Raw genomic sequence first — 16,403 nt, 5'->3', positions numbered from 1 at the left:
CTGGAAGGGAACCAGACATAACTCACACCTGAGGAAGCTTTCACTACACTGGAGATGGAAAAGTCGATTGTGCTCTGGGTATAATACTGAAAACAGTGTAATACAAGTAATTGTTCAAAATGTGCAAGATTTCTGTGATTAAACAAATGCAAAATAGGAAGCAATAACTAAATATTTTCTTTAGAAAACTGCCAACTGCCATACATCTGCTCCCTTTCATTTAATAATGGTGGCTACAAATTACCAAAATAAACCACAGATAAAGCACACAAAACATACAGTCAACACAAAATCTGTTTGTTAGCTCAAGACCACGCAGACTGTAAATAATGATTTTCTTCCTTCACTTTCACACATAGAAGAGTACCTCCCACTTGCTGTCAGTGGAATTACAACAGTGTAAACAAGGCAAAATGGGAGGCCAATCATTAATTTTTAAAAGACATTTTAAACTGCCTGAGTAGAGCAGCCAAATTTTACCTTAAATTGCTGAATTGCATTTCAGACGGGACTTAATGCTCTTCCATAGTAAATCTAGAGGATGGTATCAGGTCATTGATGAGGTCCAGGCAATACATTATGGTTAATGAGCTATTATTTTTGTTTAACCTTCTGTATTTAAGAAAACAAAAATGACTGTACCTTGAACTGATAGATTTTATAAAGTCTCTGTGAAAAATATTAGCCAAACCTCCTAACCTGCTTGATATAGCATCTCTTGAAACCACATTTGCAAAATTAATTCTAATCGACTGAATCCTGTGTTCTGTCACATGGAAGGAAAACTGGATGGAGAGCTGTAAACAAAGGTTAATACCAGCCAACAGCACAGCACACTGAGGAGAGCCACAGAGTTTCCTGTGAGTTCCTGTATTTAACTTCTATATTAACAAGAGTAAAGACTATTTTTTATGGTGCTGTAGTCGTCTGAAGAGACAAAAAATATTTTTAGGGATCTAAAGAAATTATGAAATTATTAGGTGATGTAGAAGGATATTTGGCCTGACAGAATACAGTCTGGTATACCACAGGACACAAAGTGATCAGAAGAGAGAATTACAAACTCTGGCAAGTTACAATGCTGGCACAGATACTTAGTGAGGAGGACAGGGAACTAACCGGCGTGTTACTGCTCATGCACACATACGCTGAGAAAACACACAGCGAGGCAGCCGCAAAAACTCTATCTCAGTATTTATGGTACTCGTGCACTTAAAAAAGATTACAGTCATTAGCACTACAGCACTGTATTTATTCTCATGATGCCTCTGTGAGACAGGGAAATACTTTCATGCTCATCTTTCTCATGGGAACTTTAAGCTACAACTTTAATTCTGTGGCTAAATGTGAGGCGCAAAGGGGTGTAACTCCCACTGAAGGCACTGGGATTGCTTCTGTAAATGCTAGGACTGAATACAGGCTCAACCCAGGATGAAATTCACAGTCAGCTCCCTCACATCGCTGGTGTGCTTTAATGTCACCAGAGAGAAGTAGACAGCAAAGGGAGCCTTCAGCTGAGGATCATCCTCCCCCTACTGCCACCCATGCTCCCCAGAATGTTCTGCAGAGATGCTTCCTAAGGGTGAGGAGAAGGATGAGACTCCTTTAGAGTCCCTCATTTTATAGGCAACTTCACAGACAGGTCACTGTAACAGAGAACATATCCCCCACCCAGGGCTTACTGATCACATGATTCACACAGTGACTTCACAAATGGCTAAACCTCCTGAATGGAGACTGCTGGAGGCTGCACACCCTACAATGGTCACTGATCCAGCAGCTTAGATGAGGAAGCAACAGCACCACCTTACAGATTTCTGTTTAGTCTCATCAGTCCTTGTGGTCACTCTGCCTCGTTCCCTGTAGACTACTTCAGACATGTCCAGAGAAGGGCAACAAGGCTGATGAGAGGTCTGGAGCACAAAATCTATAAGGAGAGGCTGAGGGAGCTGGGGTTGCTTAGCCTGGAGAAGAGGAGGCTAAGGGGAGACCATCTTGCTGTCTACAACTACCTGAAGGGAGGTTGTAGCCAGGTGGGGGGTTGGTCTCTTCTCCCAGGCAACCAGCACCAGTTGGGTAATAGGTTGGGCTTGATGATCTCCGAGGTCTTTTCCAACCTGGTTGATTCTATGATTCTATGGTATAAAATATATTTTAAAACCAGACTGAAAAATTAATAATAAATTAATAAAAAACCCTGGCAGGTACTGTGGAGGTACTGTGGTCAGTTCTGGTCAGTCATAACCTGTGTTTAAAACACTTTCATATTAATTGTCTGATCTCTGTGATTCTCCTACCTGTGTGGGCTGCATTCACATTTCTAATTCTAAAATGTTCTTCATATCTTGTTTGTTGTGCAATAAAAAAATTAGACCAGTGGCTTGGATCCACATGTGATGGACAACCCCAGATTGTTCAATTGTTCTTCACTGAAAGAGAGATTGGCCATTGGAATGTGCTGCCCAGGGAGGTGGTGGAATCACCAGCACTGGAGGTGTTTAAGAAGAAACTGGATGAGGCACTTGGTGCCATGGTTTAGTTGATTAGATGGTGTTGGGTGATAGGTTGGACTCAGTGATCTTGAAGGTCTTTTCTAACCTGGTTAATTCTATTCTCTTCTAATTATACTTCAAAAGTGCTTCCCAGTTTAGGATGAAGCTTGAAGTTCACAGTGGCCTTTCCTCGGCTATGAAAACACTTGTGAACAAAGCACAGAGGAAAATGTCAGTTACAATAGTTTGAAGTGTCACTACAATGCTGCAGTAAGCTAATGGGACAGATGTTTACATTTTGGACAGAACGATGACTAAGTTTACTCATCAATAATTATTAAATGCAGTGTTATTTCCTAGTGTTAACCATGCTTCATTAGCATCCCATTGGCTTCATTGGGATTTTGAATTGATAGAACACAGAAAAATCAAAACCTCCACAAAAAATGTTCTTAGTTAGGGAAATATGCAAATAAGCAAGTGTTTATTCTGCGACTGGAATTGAAAGGACCTTTTAATGATAGGAAAAACTAAAATTAATGTTGGCAAATCAAGTAGCTTGCTTATAAGAAGAATAAAATATAACCATTCAAGGTAAACTTGTTTGATGTAGAATTTCAGTGCCTAATTCTTGGAATTGGTTTACAAGTGACATTTGCCTTTGTAACAAATTCAAATAGAAATTTCAGCCCACAGTAACTCTGTGACCTGTTCATTTCTGCCTGTGTGAATTTCTGGTCCTTTCTTCCTCTGTCCATACAATTGCCATGGGGCCATACTATGCATCAGATGACTGAAATCACCAGGGCCCTGTTTCCAGGAAAACAAAAAGTTACCTAGAACCCATCATTCTGTGCCATAAGGTTTCTAATAGTCACAAATAACATCCTTAATGGAAGAGGAGACAAATTGATCTATTTTTAAACTAACGGTAAGAATATATTACCTGTACTGAATTTCTTCTTTAAGACAGCTTTGTTAAGGATATCTGGTATTTTCTATTTTCTCCACTTTTCCTTTTGTTTGTGCTGACTAGTATTTTCCATGAACTCTTCTATCCTAGTTGCATCCCAGTTACATTTGAAAGATGTCCTTCATCTAGACCGTTCCTCTATCAATTTGGCAAAGGATTATCAATAAGGAAATGTGACTTCTAAAATTGAGACAATATAGAAGAGTGAACTTAAAGGAGTTTATGCCTTAGACTGGGCATAAACTAATGGCCATAAACTATTCTTAACTATTGTCACTGGCAAATGAATTCACTATTCATTTATTTTTCTTTCAAAAGCCCAAGTATGTTGCTATTTAGTCAAGTTTCCCCAGATAGCATACTTAGATTTATACAAGCTAAAAAGAACAGTAAAAAGAATAACTACTTGTGATTGCATCTTCTCTTGGGATCTTCAATGAGTGGATGCTTTAATTAAGGTCTTTCAAACCATGAAAACATACCCATATGTGGCAATGGTAGCACTAAGCAGTGTGAGCAATCTGGCAGTATAAGCTTAGGGCCTGACATGGTGGTAGGCCATGCTTAGCATAGGTGCAGAGTAGCTAGTAGTTTGGCAGAGCAGTGCTGTGCCTGCAGCACTGTAACTAGGGCAGGGTAATGGTGACTATAAACAGAGAGAGTTGTCTTGGAATAACAGGATGCACACGTGCATCAACAACCTCGCGTGTTATTAGTAGTTTGACCAATAATCTATAACAGTACGATGTGTGGTCACTCGTGGGGAACCAATGAAGCTATGCCAAGGATGCTCTCTGAGTCTACATAAGCTGTAGAAGTTCCCCTGATGAAAGGACAATACTAGATCATATTGGTTGTTTGTATTGACTCTGTTCTCCGTCGCTGACACCCATACTTTTCTCCTCCAGCAGTATTCATTTATGGAACAAGTACAGTGGCCTATGGAGCTACCTGAAGGTGTGGACATAGAATCATAGAATCAATAAGGTTGGAAAAGACCTTTGAGATCATCAAGTCCAACCTGTCACCCAAGACGTTGTGACTAATTAACCATGGCACAAAGTGCCATGTCCAATCCCCTCTTGAACACCTCCAGGAACAGTGACTCCACCACCTCCCTGGGCAGCACATTCCAATGGCTAACAACTCTTTCTGGGGAAGAACTTTCTCCTCACCTCCAGCCTAAACTTCCCCTGGAGCGGTTTGAGACTGTGTCCTCTTGTTCTGGTGCTGGTTGCTTGGGAGAAGAGACCAACCCCCTCCTCGCTACAACCTCCCTTCAGGGAGTTGTAGACTGCAAGAAGGTCTCCTCTGAACCTCCTCTTCTCCAGGCTAAACAACCCCAGCTCCCTCAGCCTCTCCTCATAGAACTTGTGCTCGAGGCCTCTCCTCAGCTTTGTTGCCCTTCTCTGGACATGTTTCAGCAACTCAACATCTTTCCTAAACTGAGGGGCCCAGAACTGGACACAGTACTCAAGATGTGGCCTAACCAATGCAGAGTACAGGGGCAGAATGACCTCCCTGCTCCTGCTGGCCACACTATGGACATGATCTGGGCTGAAAAAAAGTTATTTTCTTTCTCTCTCTCTTGTTTTTTTTTTTCTTTAAACTGAGATAGGCTTTGTGTTCCAGATCACCTTTGGCCTCAAAAATTATTGCACCGTGACAAATGATGGTACATCATGACAGTCAGAGTGTATCATTCTGAGCAGGAGCTGTTTCATCTCCCCTTGCTGCCACTAGCAGGAATATCTGGGTAACCTTTCCTGTGGGGTGGCTGTGTTTCTCCTGTCTTCCTGGCAGTCCTGCCCCAGAGCTCATTAAAATAATTCGGTCTTAAGTAATTTGCCTCAGGTCACTCAGGAAAGTCTATGATCGAACCAAGAATAGAAACCTGATCACTCTTAGCAAAGAATGGGATTACTTACATGACTAAAATGACTTGGATTTGTAAGCCTTTGCACGCTTTGGTCTTCAATTCCTTTTGCAGGGAAAATCTCTGACACAAAGACTACAATGTAATTTTCAAATAAAGTTTGGAGAAGGTATTGCTAACATGAGTTCCTTTTTTTAATGGAAAGTTTGCCTTACTGGAAGGCCCTACTGTGTGTTAAGCATGGAAGGTCATTTTTTGTTTCAAATTCCTGTTTATAGCAATTATTTCACTTTTTTTTTTTTTTTTAATATTGTCTTTTTGATGATCTTCTTTTAAATGTATTTTTTTAAGAGTCAAGATCATTTGTTGGGTATAAGTATATGCACATGCTACCTTTGCTTGTCTGTTGGTGTCTGATTTAACAGCCTAATAGATTTGGATAGGTAAAATATTCGTCAGTGACACACAGAACACACAAGCATTTTATGAAGAGCTTGATTTCATTATGTTCTAAGGTATAAAATGTAAACACAGGGCTGGCTTACTGGAAAAAAAGCGTTTTAGGCTACAATATATTTGTAAGGGTTTTGTTCACTTTATATAAACAGATGAGAAAAGAAAAGAAAAAATCTTCTATAATAAATAAACACACAGTGACAAAGGTTACAATTGAAGGGATTACATATGACAGAAGCCAACATAAAAACTTTCAATATCGTACTTTTACTTTAATATGAAGACATTATTATCAAAGGAAAATACTTGAGAAACGCTTTGATAAAAATAATCTCATGCTATCTTTGAAGCAGTTTCATTTATTTTACTACCCACTGTGTTCCTTATCAGAAGGCCAAGAATAAGAAGTTTCCTAGTTTATGATTAGGAAAGAATCTGATAGATTAGAAGACTCAATTGAAGTTGGACATAATAAGTATTAAAGTATTACATGACATTAATCCTGCCATTCCATTACTCTCTCAATCATTGTGCACAGACTAATTATTCTGAATCCAGTGTTCAGGAGAAAATAGAAACATACTTACACTGGGCTGGAGTAATCTCTTTATTGCATCAACAAGGCTAGCTCTGTACCGGTCCAGAAACAGGCTGACATTGAGAAGAGAGCAGAATCCAGATTAAAATGGGTTTTCAATTCTAATGATACTAATGCAGATAAGCACAAGGCTAATTACGTATGTTTACACAACGCTGTAAAAGAGAAGCTGTGGTCTACATTTCTGTCCAGTTCAGTTATTTTTAAATATTAGAAAACACATAAACCCAAATAAACCAAAGCTAAAATACCAGTAGGATTAGACAGCTGAAATTCACAAATCACATATGCTAGCTATTAAAAGACAACCATATCAGAAATAAGGATCATTAGACATGTTTCTCTATAGAAGGGGTGTGTGTGGAGTCTTTTTAACTGTTTCCTATTGTATTTCAGGCAATATTGTTAAGGCTGTTAGTGTTTTGTTTGTTTGCTTTTCTTTTACCTTCATAGTTGTGGCACTAATTCATTATTACTTATGCATATTTGATCTATCTATCTATCTATCTATCTATCTATCTATCTATCTATCCCTATAAAGACTTACAAGCCCCCACCTCCTCTCTCCCTCAAACACTGTGAAAATAGAATGACTCAGACCATACAGAGTTGTCTTCTCTCAAGAGTGAAATCCTTCATCTCCAGCATGGGTCCTGCAAGGATAGCAGCAGAGTCAATTTTCCCATGCAATGTTGCCAACATGCTCAGCCCTATTTTGGTGTGATTACCTCGTGATTTGTGGGGATAATTCATTCTTCATGCCCCTCAGTACCTTAATGTATATACTAATAGTGGCAACCAGGGTGCCAATCACTCCTGACTAGATATTTGTGGACATGCAGTCACTGTGGATGTGAGTGTATTTACAGTGGTTAGTGAACAACCATCAGATAGCAACTGATGCCTTTCACTCCTTACTAACATGAGCTGCATTTATATTGGTGATTCAGATAAGAAACTCCATCAAGCAGGCCACAAATAATGGGATTTTTCTTCATTATTTTTTTATGTTTTCTCTGTAACAAAACTGCACACAAGCCTGGATCAAGCTCCAGTTCCACACTACATGGCATTTTGTCTAGTGTGATTTTTTTGCTTTAATGTCCTTTCTCTTTCTGAGGAGATATAGTGGTGATTTGTTTTGCTGTTGTTTTTTCCAGTTTAGAAATTTCTACAAGAGGATAAAGAATGCGTGAAAATAAGAAGATATGAAAATACGGAAGAGAAAAAAGCAGTCTGCCAACCAGATGCCAGTCACCAAGAACAGAATATGTGCAGATACTTAGATAAAAACACTGCATTGCTACCAAGAATACAGTGTTATATACCACAGCATCAAGCAGTTGTGTAAGTGCTGTGCATTTTTGCTGCTCATGAAAAAACAAAAGCCTATCAGAAAACTTGTCAGGGATCAAATTTCTGCAGCAGAACCTGCCAGGACCTCACACTGTTGAGAAAATATGGTAGACTGGGTATCCTTGAATTTCTTCAAAGAACATTTCAGTGTAGAAATACGACCTTCTGAATTTCTTCTCAAGATATTAAAGTACCAGCTAGCAATTTCTCTGACAGCCTGCCCATAGGAAAATGTAACTTTAGCAATTGGCATGAGGGCTGACCCTCAGCCTTAATTAACGTTACTGGAAGAACCTTACTGGAAAAATGCTCATTTAAATTTAACTCATTGAAACATCAGGAACTTGGGCCAACTACAGAAGAGGCAGAATACAGTGCAGAAGTCACCTTCCAAAAAAATCGCTAAAAATAACTTCGTTCAACAGGAAACATCACAAGCCTGCACACACCTAAGAGTTGCTGAGCTCATATGCAGACAGAAGTGCATTCCAAATTAAAAATGCACTTGCAGTACTTTTATTTTTGAAAGCAGTGTAGTGGAAACACAATTTTGGGGCAGCTTATCGGTGCTAAAATTCGTTTCCCATGGACCTGCATAAGATAGCGGCACAACTGCTGCTGTAAGTCTTATTCCTTTACAATGAAAGAAGCACAGGCCTCTGTTCATCAGAAACAAGTATCTGAGCACTTAAAATGGTCACATGATCTGCTAGATCACACAACTTCACTGACACCTTTTCTGTCCAACCCCAGCTGATATTTTGGTGGTAGGGGAAGAAGATTCTTAGCCTTATATTAGGAAACCCAGTTAACCTAGAACAGTTGCCCTGCCTTTGCTCTCAAGCTGTCAAAGAATCACAGAGTAAGGGTTGGAAGGGACCTCTGGGACTAGTGTCCCACCACCCTGTCAGAGAAGGTGCACAGATTGTTGCCCAGGTGAGTTTGGAATGACTCCAGAGTCCTGCCTTCCAAAATGCCTGTCTCAGAAATACACTCCAGTACTGTGATTTCCAGTCTGTTGCTTAGTAAGCCATATACTCAGGAGCAGGGAAGGCTGGAAGCAAAGTCAATGCAATGCAATGATTCCAGGGAACACCTCTATCCTCCCTGCACTGGAAGAAGTCATTAGATAATTTGCACTGCAGACAGGGCCAGCACAGGATTTGGCCCATGCAAGGAGATTTAGTCATGCTATTTCTCTTAACAGTAGAGTTTGTCTCACTAAATATTATCACAGCATAGTGCAAATGTACCCAAGAGAATCCTTTAAAATTCACAACACCTCAGTGAAATTAAAGAATGTCTTGTTTTAAGCCATTTGCACCCAGTTCTCACACCTGAATTCAAATTTGGCTTAGCTCACCACTACTTTGGTGCTAAGGGCTCATGTTTATGCAGTAATGATGCTGTGAAAGCAGCAGCTCAGGACAGGAATAGCAAGGTTTTCTCAGGCCACTAAGGAAGTTTCAGATCACAGAAGTAGAGACAAGCAAACAAACAAACAGAAGTTTATAACAAAACTACATGGACGTAATAGCATGTCACAAGGAAACAAAAAGAAAACCCAAAATACATTCTCAGTTTGCTTCACGGTGATATCCTTTTGTCTTGTGCCTTGCAACAGGGGGCATGCATTTTGTAGGCTATAATGTGAATTTATTTATTTTTTTCATACTTTGGAATTGGTAAAAGAGGTTAGTTTACAAGTGTACTTCAGACATGACTATATTCATAATACCAAGGGCCATTTATCTTTTTGTTTGCCTACAACTACACGGCTGACATCAGCTGAAAAACCCCTTACTTCCGTGCTGTCAGATTCCAACTCACTTGCAAGTGTGTGCAAGAAATCAGGCTTAAAAAAGCCCAATAAATTTTAACTGAAGCAGGACAGAGATCTTACTGAATTCCTAAAAAGCTTTCCTTATATTAAATGACATACACTAACAGAAACTAAATGGATATATTTAAAGATGTTTAAAGAACACTTTCATCTCTGTTCTACATTCCTGGCAAAGCCACAGCTCCCCAGGACTTCAGTAAAAATCTCAGCAGTGAAAGTAATGGGGGATATCCTTCCTGGCCTCTGCTGTGCAAATAGATATGCATGTGCCAAACCTCAAGACTGTAGGCAAAGTCAGTAAAGTGAGATATTTTAAATTCACAGAATGATATGAGGAATCCAGACCTTATATTGTCTCTACATTACAATTATTTGTGAAAACCTGTTTCACAAGAATGAAAAAGAGAAAGATTTTTCTGTTGGTTCAGTCATGCTGGCCTTGACTCTCTCCTTGGATGAAAAAAATCTCAGCACATGTTTGTTTGTTTTTAATAAAAAAAGGGATACATGCTTCTTAAATAACCAGAAATTTGCAGTTCTCATGAGGTTTGGATTTGGCACCTGCTATTTTCCCCTCTCTATTCATACTCACTCTTACCATTCCAGGACTAGCATGACTTTATAGCCACAAGTGTAGCTCAACTCAAAGTCTAAAGTTCTGACAGGCCTCACCTGGCCCTAAAATTCCCCCTTAAAAATATGATGTGGGTGGATATGCTTTAAAGATTCCATTATTTCAGTACTTTTTTTTTCACTGTATCCTTCTCCCAGGTGTGGACTCACCAAGATTTTTTTTTCCTTATTTTTATCTCATAGTTGACATTTTACAGGTTATTTCATAACTGCTGAACCATGAAACTATTTTTATTGTCAAAATTCTGAGTGTTTAAATAATGACTAGCTTTCAGAGTTTGCCTTTTATTTATTTTATAATCTAGTTGAGCTACTAAATTTAGCTGTTAACTAATAGACTGTCTGTACTGGGAAATAACTTATTTTCCACTCCTGCACACAAGGTCTATGAAAGTCTGACAGTAAATATATGAATATAAACATATCGCAGCTTGTTGTAATCATGTACATTTTTACTTGAACCTCCATGTGGATTTGGAATATGCTTATGAATAGAGCTTGTTTTAATATAAATGGGATCAAGCAGTACCACTGGTTAGCTATTCAGAGAATCAGACTATATCATCCTCACAGGAAATAGATAAAAATTTATCTATGCACCTAATATTTGAACTCAGAGTTTTTGCTTTCTAGTTCTCTGTTCTAATCTCAGATTTATTGACTGACAATGAAGTATATGATTGTACTAAACTAAATGCAATGTATTCTATCTGTTTTTATCATGGCATACTTCAGGTTCCAGTCGAGGAGCTACAAGAAAAGGTTTGTTTTTTCTTTTCCTTTCAATGGCTGTCCAAAAGATTCAGAGAGCAAAAATCCTACTAACAGTTCTAACGCCTGTTCTGTATCTCAAAAGAGAAACACATGAACATGAAAATTTGAGTTGGATAAAGCATGGAACAGTTCTTTTTGTCAGCCTTTTCATTTGCCAAAACAGCTAGTGTCCATAACTAAAATAATGATTTCTAAGAGAAACAAACAACAAAGGGATTTTCATACTTATTAAACTATATATATGGGTGCTTGCAAGGACAGAGACAATTTGTGAATAAGAACACATGGCTGGAACTGATCTGCACATTTCTATTTATTTTTTAGAAATCTATAAATATTTATACACTTACCTGCATCTTAAGTGCTTCAAAATAATGTACAAAATGCAGGGATTGCAAATGCATTATGTATTTTACCTGTCATGTTTGATTTTTTGTTTCCTAAAGAAACTACGCTATTTCCAAACAGACTGGGAGAAGTATTAGGCAAGAATATTACTGGAAAACATAACTTAAGTCTTACTCTGCTGTCCTCCCAGCACAAATAGGATGACATGGTGTGAGTATCAAGAACACAAGAGATGGCACAGCCAGGTTGTTTTGATATTTGTGTGAAGAACAAATTTAACTCTAAATCTCTTGGCAAGACCTTGCTTCACCCACATAATCTGGAGAACATCCATATGTGAGCCTTGTCTAAGCCTCCGAGAAGACTGCTGCCCTCCTGCTCATGTCCGCCAGCACTCTGATCTGACTTTCATACTTAATCTGATCTAATCCTGTCCAGCATTAACTTCATCTGTGCAATGAAACCTGGAGATCCATTCTAATATTTGGTGAGGAAGGCATTTACTAAATTACTTGCTGAAATCATATGGTGTTGTTTAGCTCCTTATTTTAATCAGATGATGCATCTCTGAGGCACATTATCAGCGATTAGTTAGAAACCCTTCTCTGTCCTTTTTGGGAACAAAGAACTTTTCTGAAATTAAATGCTACAAGAAAAGAAGCACTATTGCACTCTGTCAACAAAGAGGTATTAGAAAAAGGGAAAAAAAACCCAAACTAAACACATTTTCTCCACTGCATTACAATCCCAGGAACTTTTCTGAAATAAGAAGTGTTTGTGAAATAGCAAATTATCAAAGAAAAAAGCATTAGAGGAATATTTTATCGGAACTTAAAACAAACGCTGTTTTAAAAGATGACAGCTTTGTACTTCTCTTCGCCTTTTTCCTTTAACTATTTCTTAGTAAGGTACAGAAATCTGCTGAACTGAGCTGTCTTAGGAGTCCCTGTTTTCAGAATTTGTTCTCTGACAATAGTTATGTGCAACAAAACATGAACAGCTTTTTCTGTTTTGGACATTTAAAGGGTCATATATCCATGAAGGAAAGACAGATTAATTTAAAACTGTGTACTATTCTAAATGAAATTTGCAGGTCTCCATTTGCAGATCTCCATTTACAAACCATAAATAGTTAAAAATGCATGCGGCAAATATAGCACGGCACGATTCTGCAAATCCAGTATCAGAAAAGGGTTGCCTCAATAATCTAATCTATTTGCATAAATTATTAAACAATGTCATATTGTAACATGTACCTACCTTTTCATAAATTAAGTACTGTACTCATCTTTTTACTAAGAATTCTGCTGAAATTAACATGTGCCTGTGTAAATAATAGAAAGCTTACGTCTACAAATATCGCTGTCAAATTGATTAGAGAAACAGAATGGGGGGGGGGGGAAGAGGTTTGAAAATATTTTTTCCTCTGAAAGATTTTCAGAGGAGCAAAAAAATATATCCCCTTATATCAATAGTCAGATCTTTCCTAAGAAGTAAGCTAAGCGAGCTGTTTGTGTTGATAAACTCCCTTTTCTCCAGACTGTTCCTCACTGAGCCATAATTATTTGCAATTTGCCTAAGTCGTCCATTTACTGATACGTCAAGCATGAAACAGAGGCAATTCCAGAAAATGGAAATGCTTCTCAAAATCAATCTTTGGGAAATAATGTGGTAGAAGTTACTGTGTGATAGAAGACTACCTTATAACTGTCACATGGAGATGAATATTAATTTGTTGAGGTTAAGGTGGCTTTGTGCTTCATTTGTTGACTTTGCTTAGCCATCAGCAAGCAGCACAGTACAATTACTGCAGCAAAGCTATTTTTCTAACATGAGTTTTATGATTTTTATGTACTTACCAGTCAGCACACATAACAATGTCAAAATGTCCTTCCAGTTGAGAGACATCTGTCTCATTATCCCATCGTAAAATGCTAGAGAAAGGGAAAAAAATATTAAAAAAAAAGAAGGAAAACAAAAAGAGGAAAAAACTGAAAGAGGACTTACATGTTTTCATCTTGAGATTTCTGAGGTATTACTATTATTCCTGCACGGAAGTGTTTTTAAAAGTATACATTTGTTACTTTCGAAGATGAATGAGAAAGCATTATTCTGTACATTTTAGAGGTTTAAAATACCAAAGTTGAAGAGCTATTTTTTCTTATAACAGCAATGCAATTCACACAGGCTCTGATGAGTGGATCACTGTATTTCTGAATTAGTGGCGCGTGCATGGCTTCAGATTTTTACACCTTAACACCACCGTATAAGATAGTGGAGTCCAAGTATTGACAATCTAAATGGAACTGAAATTTGCAGAATAGATGTGAATTCATGGATCTCTGTTATATCCATCAGGCAAATCAGTTGTGTTTCTCATTGATGAGGTGAGCATTCACTTGGGCTGGAGGGAGTAGGAGCAGGGTGAAAAAAATGCCAAGCTTAACTTCAGTGCCAGTGATGTTGCATCAGGCAAGCATGAAAATACAGCAGCACTGACTCTGTCAACAGCTATTCTCTCATAGGTGGCAAGTTATTTAATCCTGAGGTACCAACAGCACACAAAAATGCACATATGTACCAAGTTCTCTTTTGATTATAAATGCTGCTGATTCATGTAGCTGCCACGAAGAATTTCAGTACTTTATTCCCATTTAAAAACCCAGCAACTAGTATTGGAATTTACTGTGCACTTAAAATATCATTACCCCGAAGACTTGAAGCTGCATTTCTATTTCTAGGCTATTTTTAAGAAAAGAACCTATCCTTCTTTTTCATTTCCTGGTTATTTATAATAGAATGTAGATAAATATTTATGGGGAAAGCACTTGTGGGGGAAGGGTCTAATCTGATCTCGTCAGGTTGTGCATGCTTATCTCCGTTTTGTATGAGTCTTGACCAAACAGACCCTTTAGTCTTACTGCAGCTATAATCTACTTCTGGTTACAAGCCATCTCCATTCACACCCGACTCCTAATATTTAACTGAGGACCAGTTGTAATGTGCTCATTCAGAAACGCTCCCTAAGTATACAGGACAACAAAGAAAATGTTATACATTGACTATACAGTATTAAAAAAGGCTGTCAAATACGCAGACAGATAGTTAGAGAGCTGGAAAGAATTAAGGTTCCACAATAAGTGTGTGCACAGAAACAACATTTCAGAGAGAACGCTTTTAAACCACAGAAGTTATGAAAGGAGAGGTCCAGTTCATTGGGAAAGCTTTGATTATATGGGGCTCAGTGTGGTGGGTTGAAAATTCCACCCCCACCACATCCCCCAACATAGAATTGCCAGACCACCCCAGTGGAAGCAAATGAAGCTGTATTTACAAGCAAATCTACAATCTAAATATGACATGAGATGAATATGTACAAAATATACAATATTTACCTGTGTTTACAATTTATAAACACCACAAGAACTCCCCTGGACAAACCAGGGGGCTAGTAATAGCTTCCCCACTCTCTGCTCCCTTCTCTACCCCTCTGCACACAGTAAAGGAGAGAGAAGAGAGTTGCTGTTAGTTACTTAGCCACAGCAAGAATGCGTTCAAGGTCAGCAAAGCCAGCAGAACTCAGAGCTAGTATCTGCCAGAGTGAGGAAGCCGAAAAGAGAAAGTTAGTATACACAACTAGCTTTTATGTTTGTTATCTGTTCAATGGGATTATTTAGACCTTATCATTATTTTCCTTTTCATAGTGATTTATTTACATTCTACTACTTTCTGTTCAAGATCTGTGGAAAATTTTCTAGGCACAGCCTAAAACTACCACACTCAGCATAACCGAACAGATCAGGACTCATTAGCTGACTTCCCCTCCTGGAATGTACTGTGACAATCTAAAGAGAGAAAAGAGTAGATTAATTTAATTTTTCCTCCTCAAATTGAAAGTAATCCAGATTTTAGAGCCCAAGGTAGCTTTGCACACTGGCACACAGCAGGCATCCAGTAGTGGAAAGTGACAAAGCAGAGTTCTCACTCTCAGCTGCTGGCTGCCTGCTGGCTACCAGCAGCTTTTTCAACCCTGTTTCCCTGGAAACTTAGGTTAGAATGGTGAAAATTAGGTAAAGGTAAGTTTTGTGGGTTTAAAGCGTGCACTCTAATACTTTAAGAATCTTGAAGCAGAACTGGAATTGGTAGATGAACTGTGAGCCTTAAAAGGCCACCTTTGGTTCTCATTGCTACAGAAACAGAGATCTGATCGGTACCACTAAAGGGATTTGAATTATGATTTTTTTTAACCCATATATTTACTATACTTCACACATGCAGTTTTAAAGGTAGTACAGGTACCTCCTCCTGCCAAAACCCCACACCTCTCTCATGTCAGTTTCTGGCTGAGCATCCAAAATACAGCATTTTCTGTGCAAACCTACTGTGGGCACAAAGGAGATGTGTGGGTTGGTAAAAGCTCAGAAATCATAGCGGTGAGCAAAATATGGAACTGACAAGTTGTCAGGAGCATGAGCAGCAACATGACTGGCTTGTGTGCTGTTAGAATTCCTGAGCTAAGGGCCCCACATCCAGCCATAAGCCAGTCTTCTTTCATTTTCCTGGGGTAGCACCAGGGCTGATCTTGGTCTCCAGTACTGTATAGTCGCACTCTTGAAGATATGATAGTTATGCAAAAGCAATAATAAATTTTCACACAAGATTTTAAAGGGACAGGAAAATCTTTATTTTTGTGTGTAAATAACCATGCAGACTAATTTCTGCAAAACAAATACCAAGAGTAATCATTCTGATCTCATTCAGAATGTATGTACGCTGGTGGGTATAAATATATATATATACACACACACACATATATATACATCTATCTATCTACCTACCTACCTACCTATCTATCTATCTATCTATCTATCTATCTCCATGCTATCTTTAGCCAAGTGCAACTATGGCTAGTAAGGGAGGCACAGCTACATGAAGATCAGTACCAGCTGTAACCTCCCAAACTGTTTTGGTAGCTAACTCTGGGCTACCATATCTGTTTAATGCTTCCACAAATTTGAATGAGCAGCAATCAAACATCTGCACTTTCACTTGCA

The 16,403-nt window shown here is 38.5% G+C and overlaps 1 protein-coding gene across 1 annotated transcript in view; it reads right to left on the bottom strand.

The window, feature by feature from the left end:
• CAMKMT (calmodulin-lysine N-methyltransferase) overlaps positions 1-16,403 on the bottom strand; it is a 245,010-nt gene that overhangs the window by 6,955 nt on the left and 221,652 nt on the right. The window contains exons 8-9 of the mRNA XM_054168402.1: positions 13,209-13,283; positions 6,385-6,448 (exon numbers count right to left, since the gene is read on the bottom strand). Coding sequence (XP_054024377.1) covers positions 6,385-6,448; positions 13,209-13,283 — 139 coding nt within the window. The remainder of the gene's footprint in view (positions 1-6,384; positions 6,449-13,208; positions 13,284-16,403) is intronic.

This window comes from Dryobates pubescens, chromosome 16, assembly GCF_014839835.1.
Source record: "Dryobates pubescens isolate bDryPub1 chromosome 16, bDryPub1.pri, whole genome shotgun sequence".
Taxonomy (NCBI): Eukaryota; Metazoa; Chordata; class Aves; order Piciformes; family Picidae; genus Dryobates; species Dryobates pubescens.
Note: the sequence above shows the minus strand (reverse complement) of the source record. Positions and strands in the feature narration are given on the sequence as shown.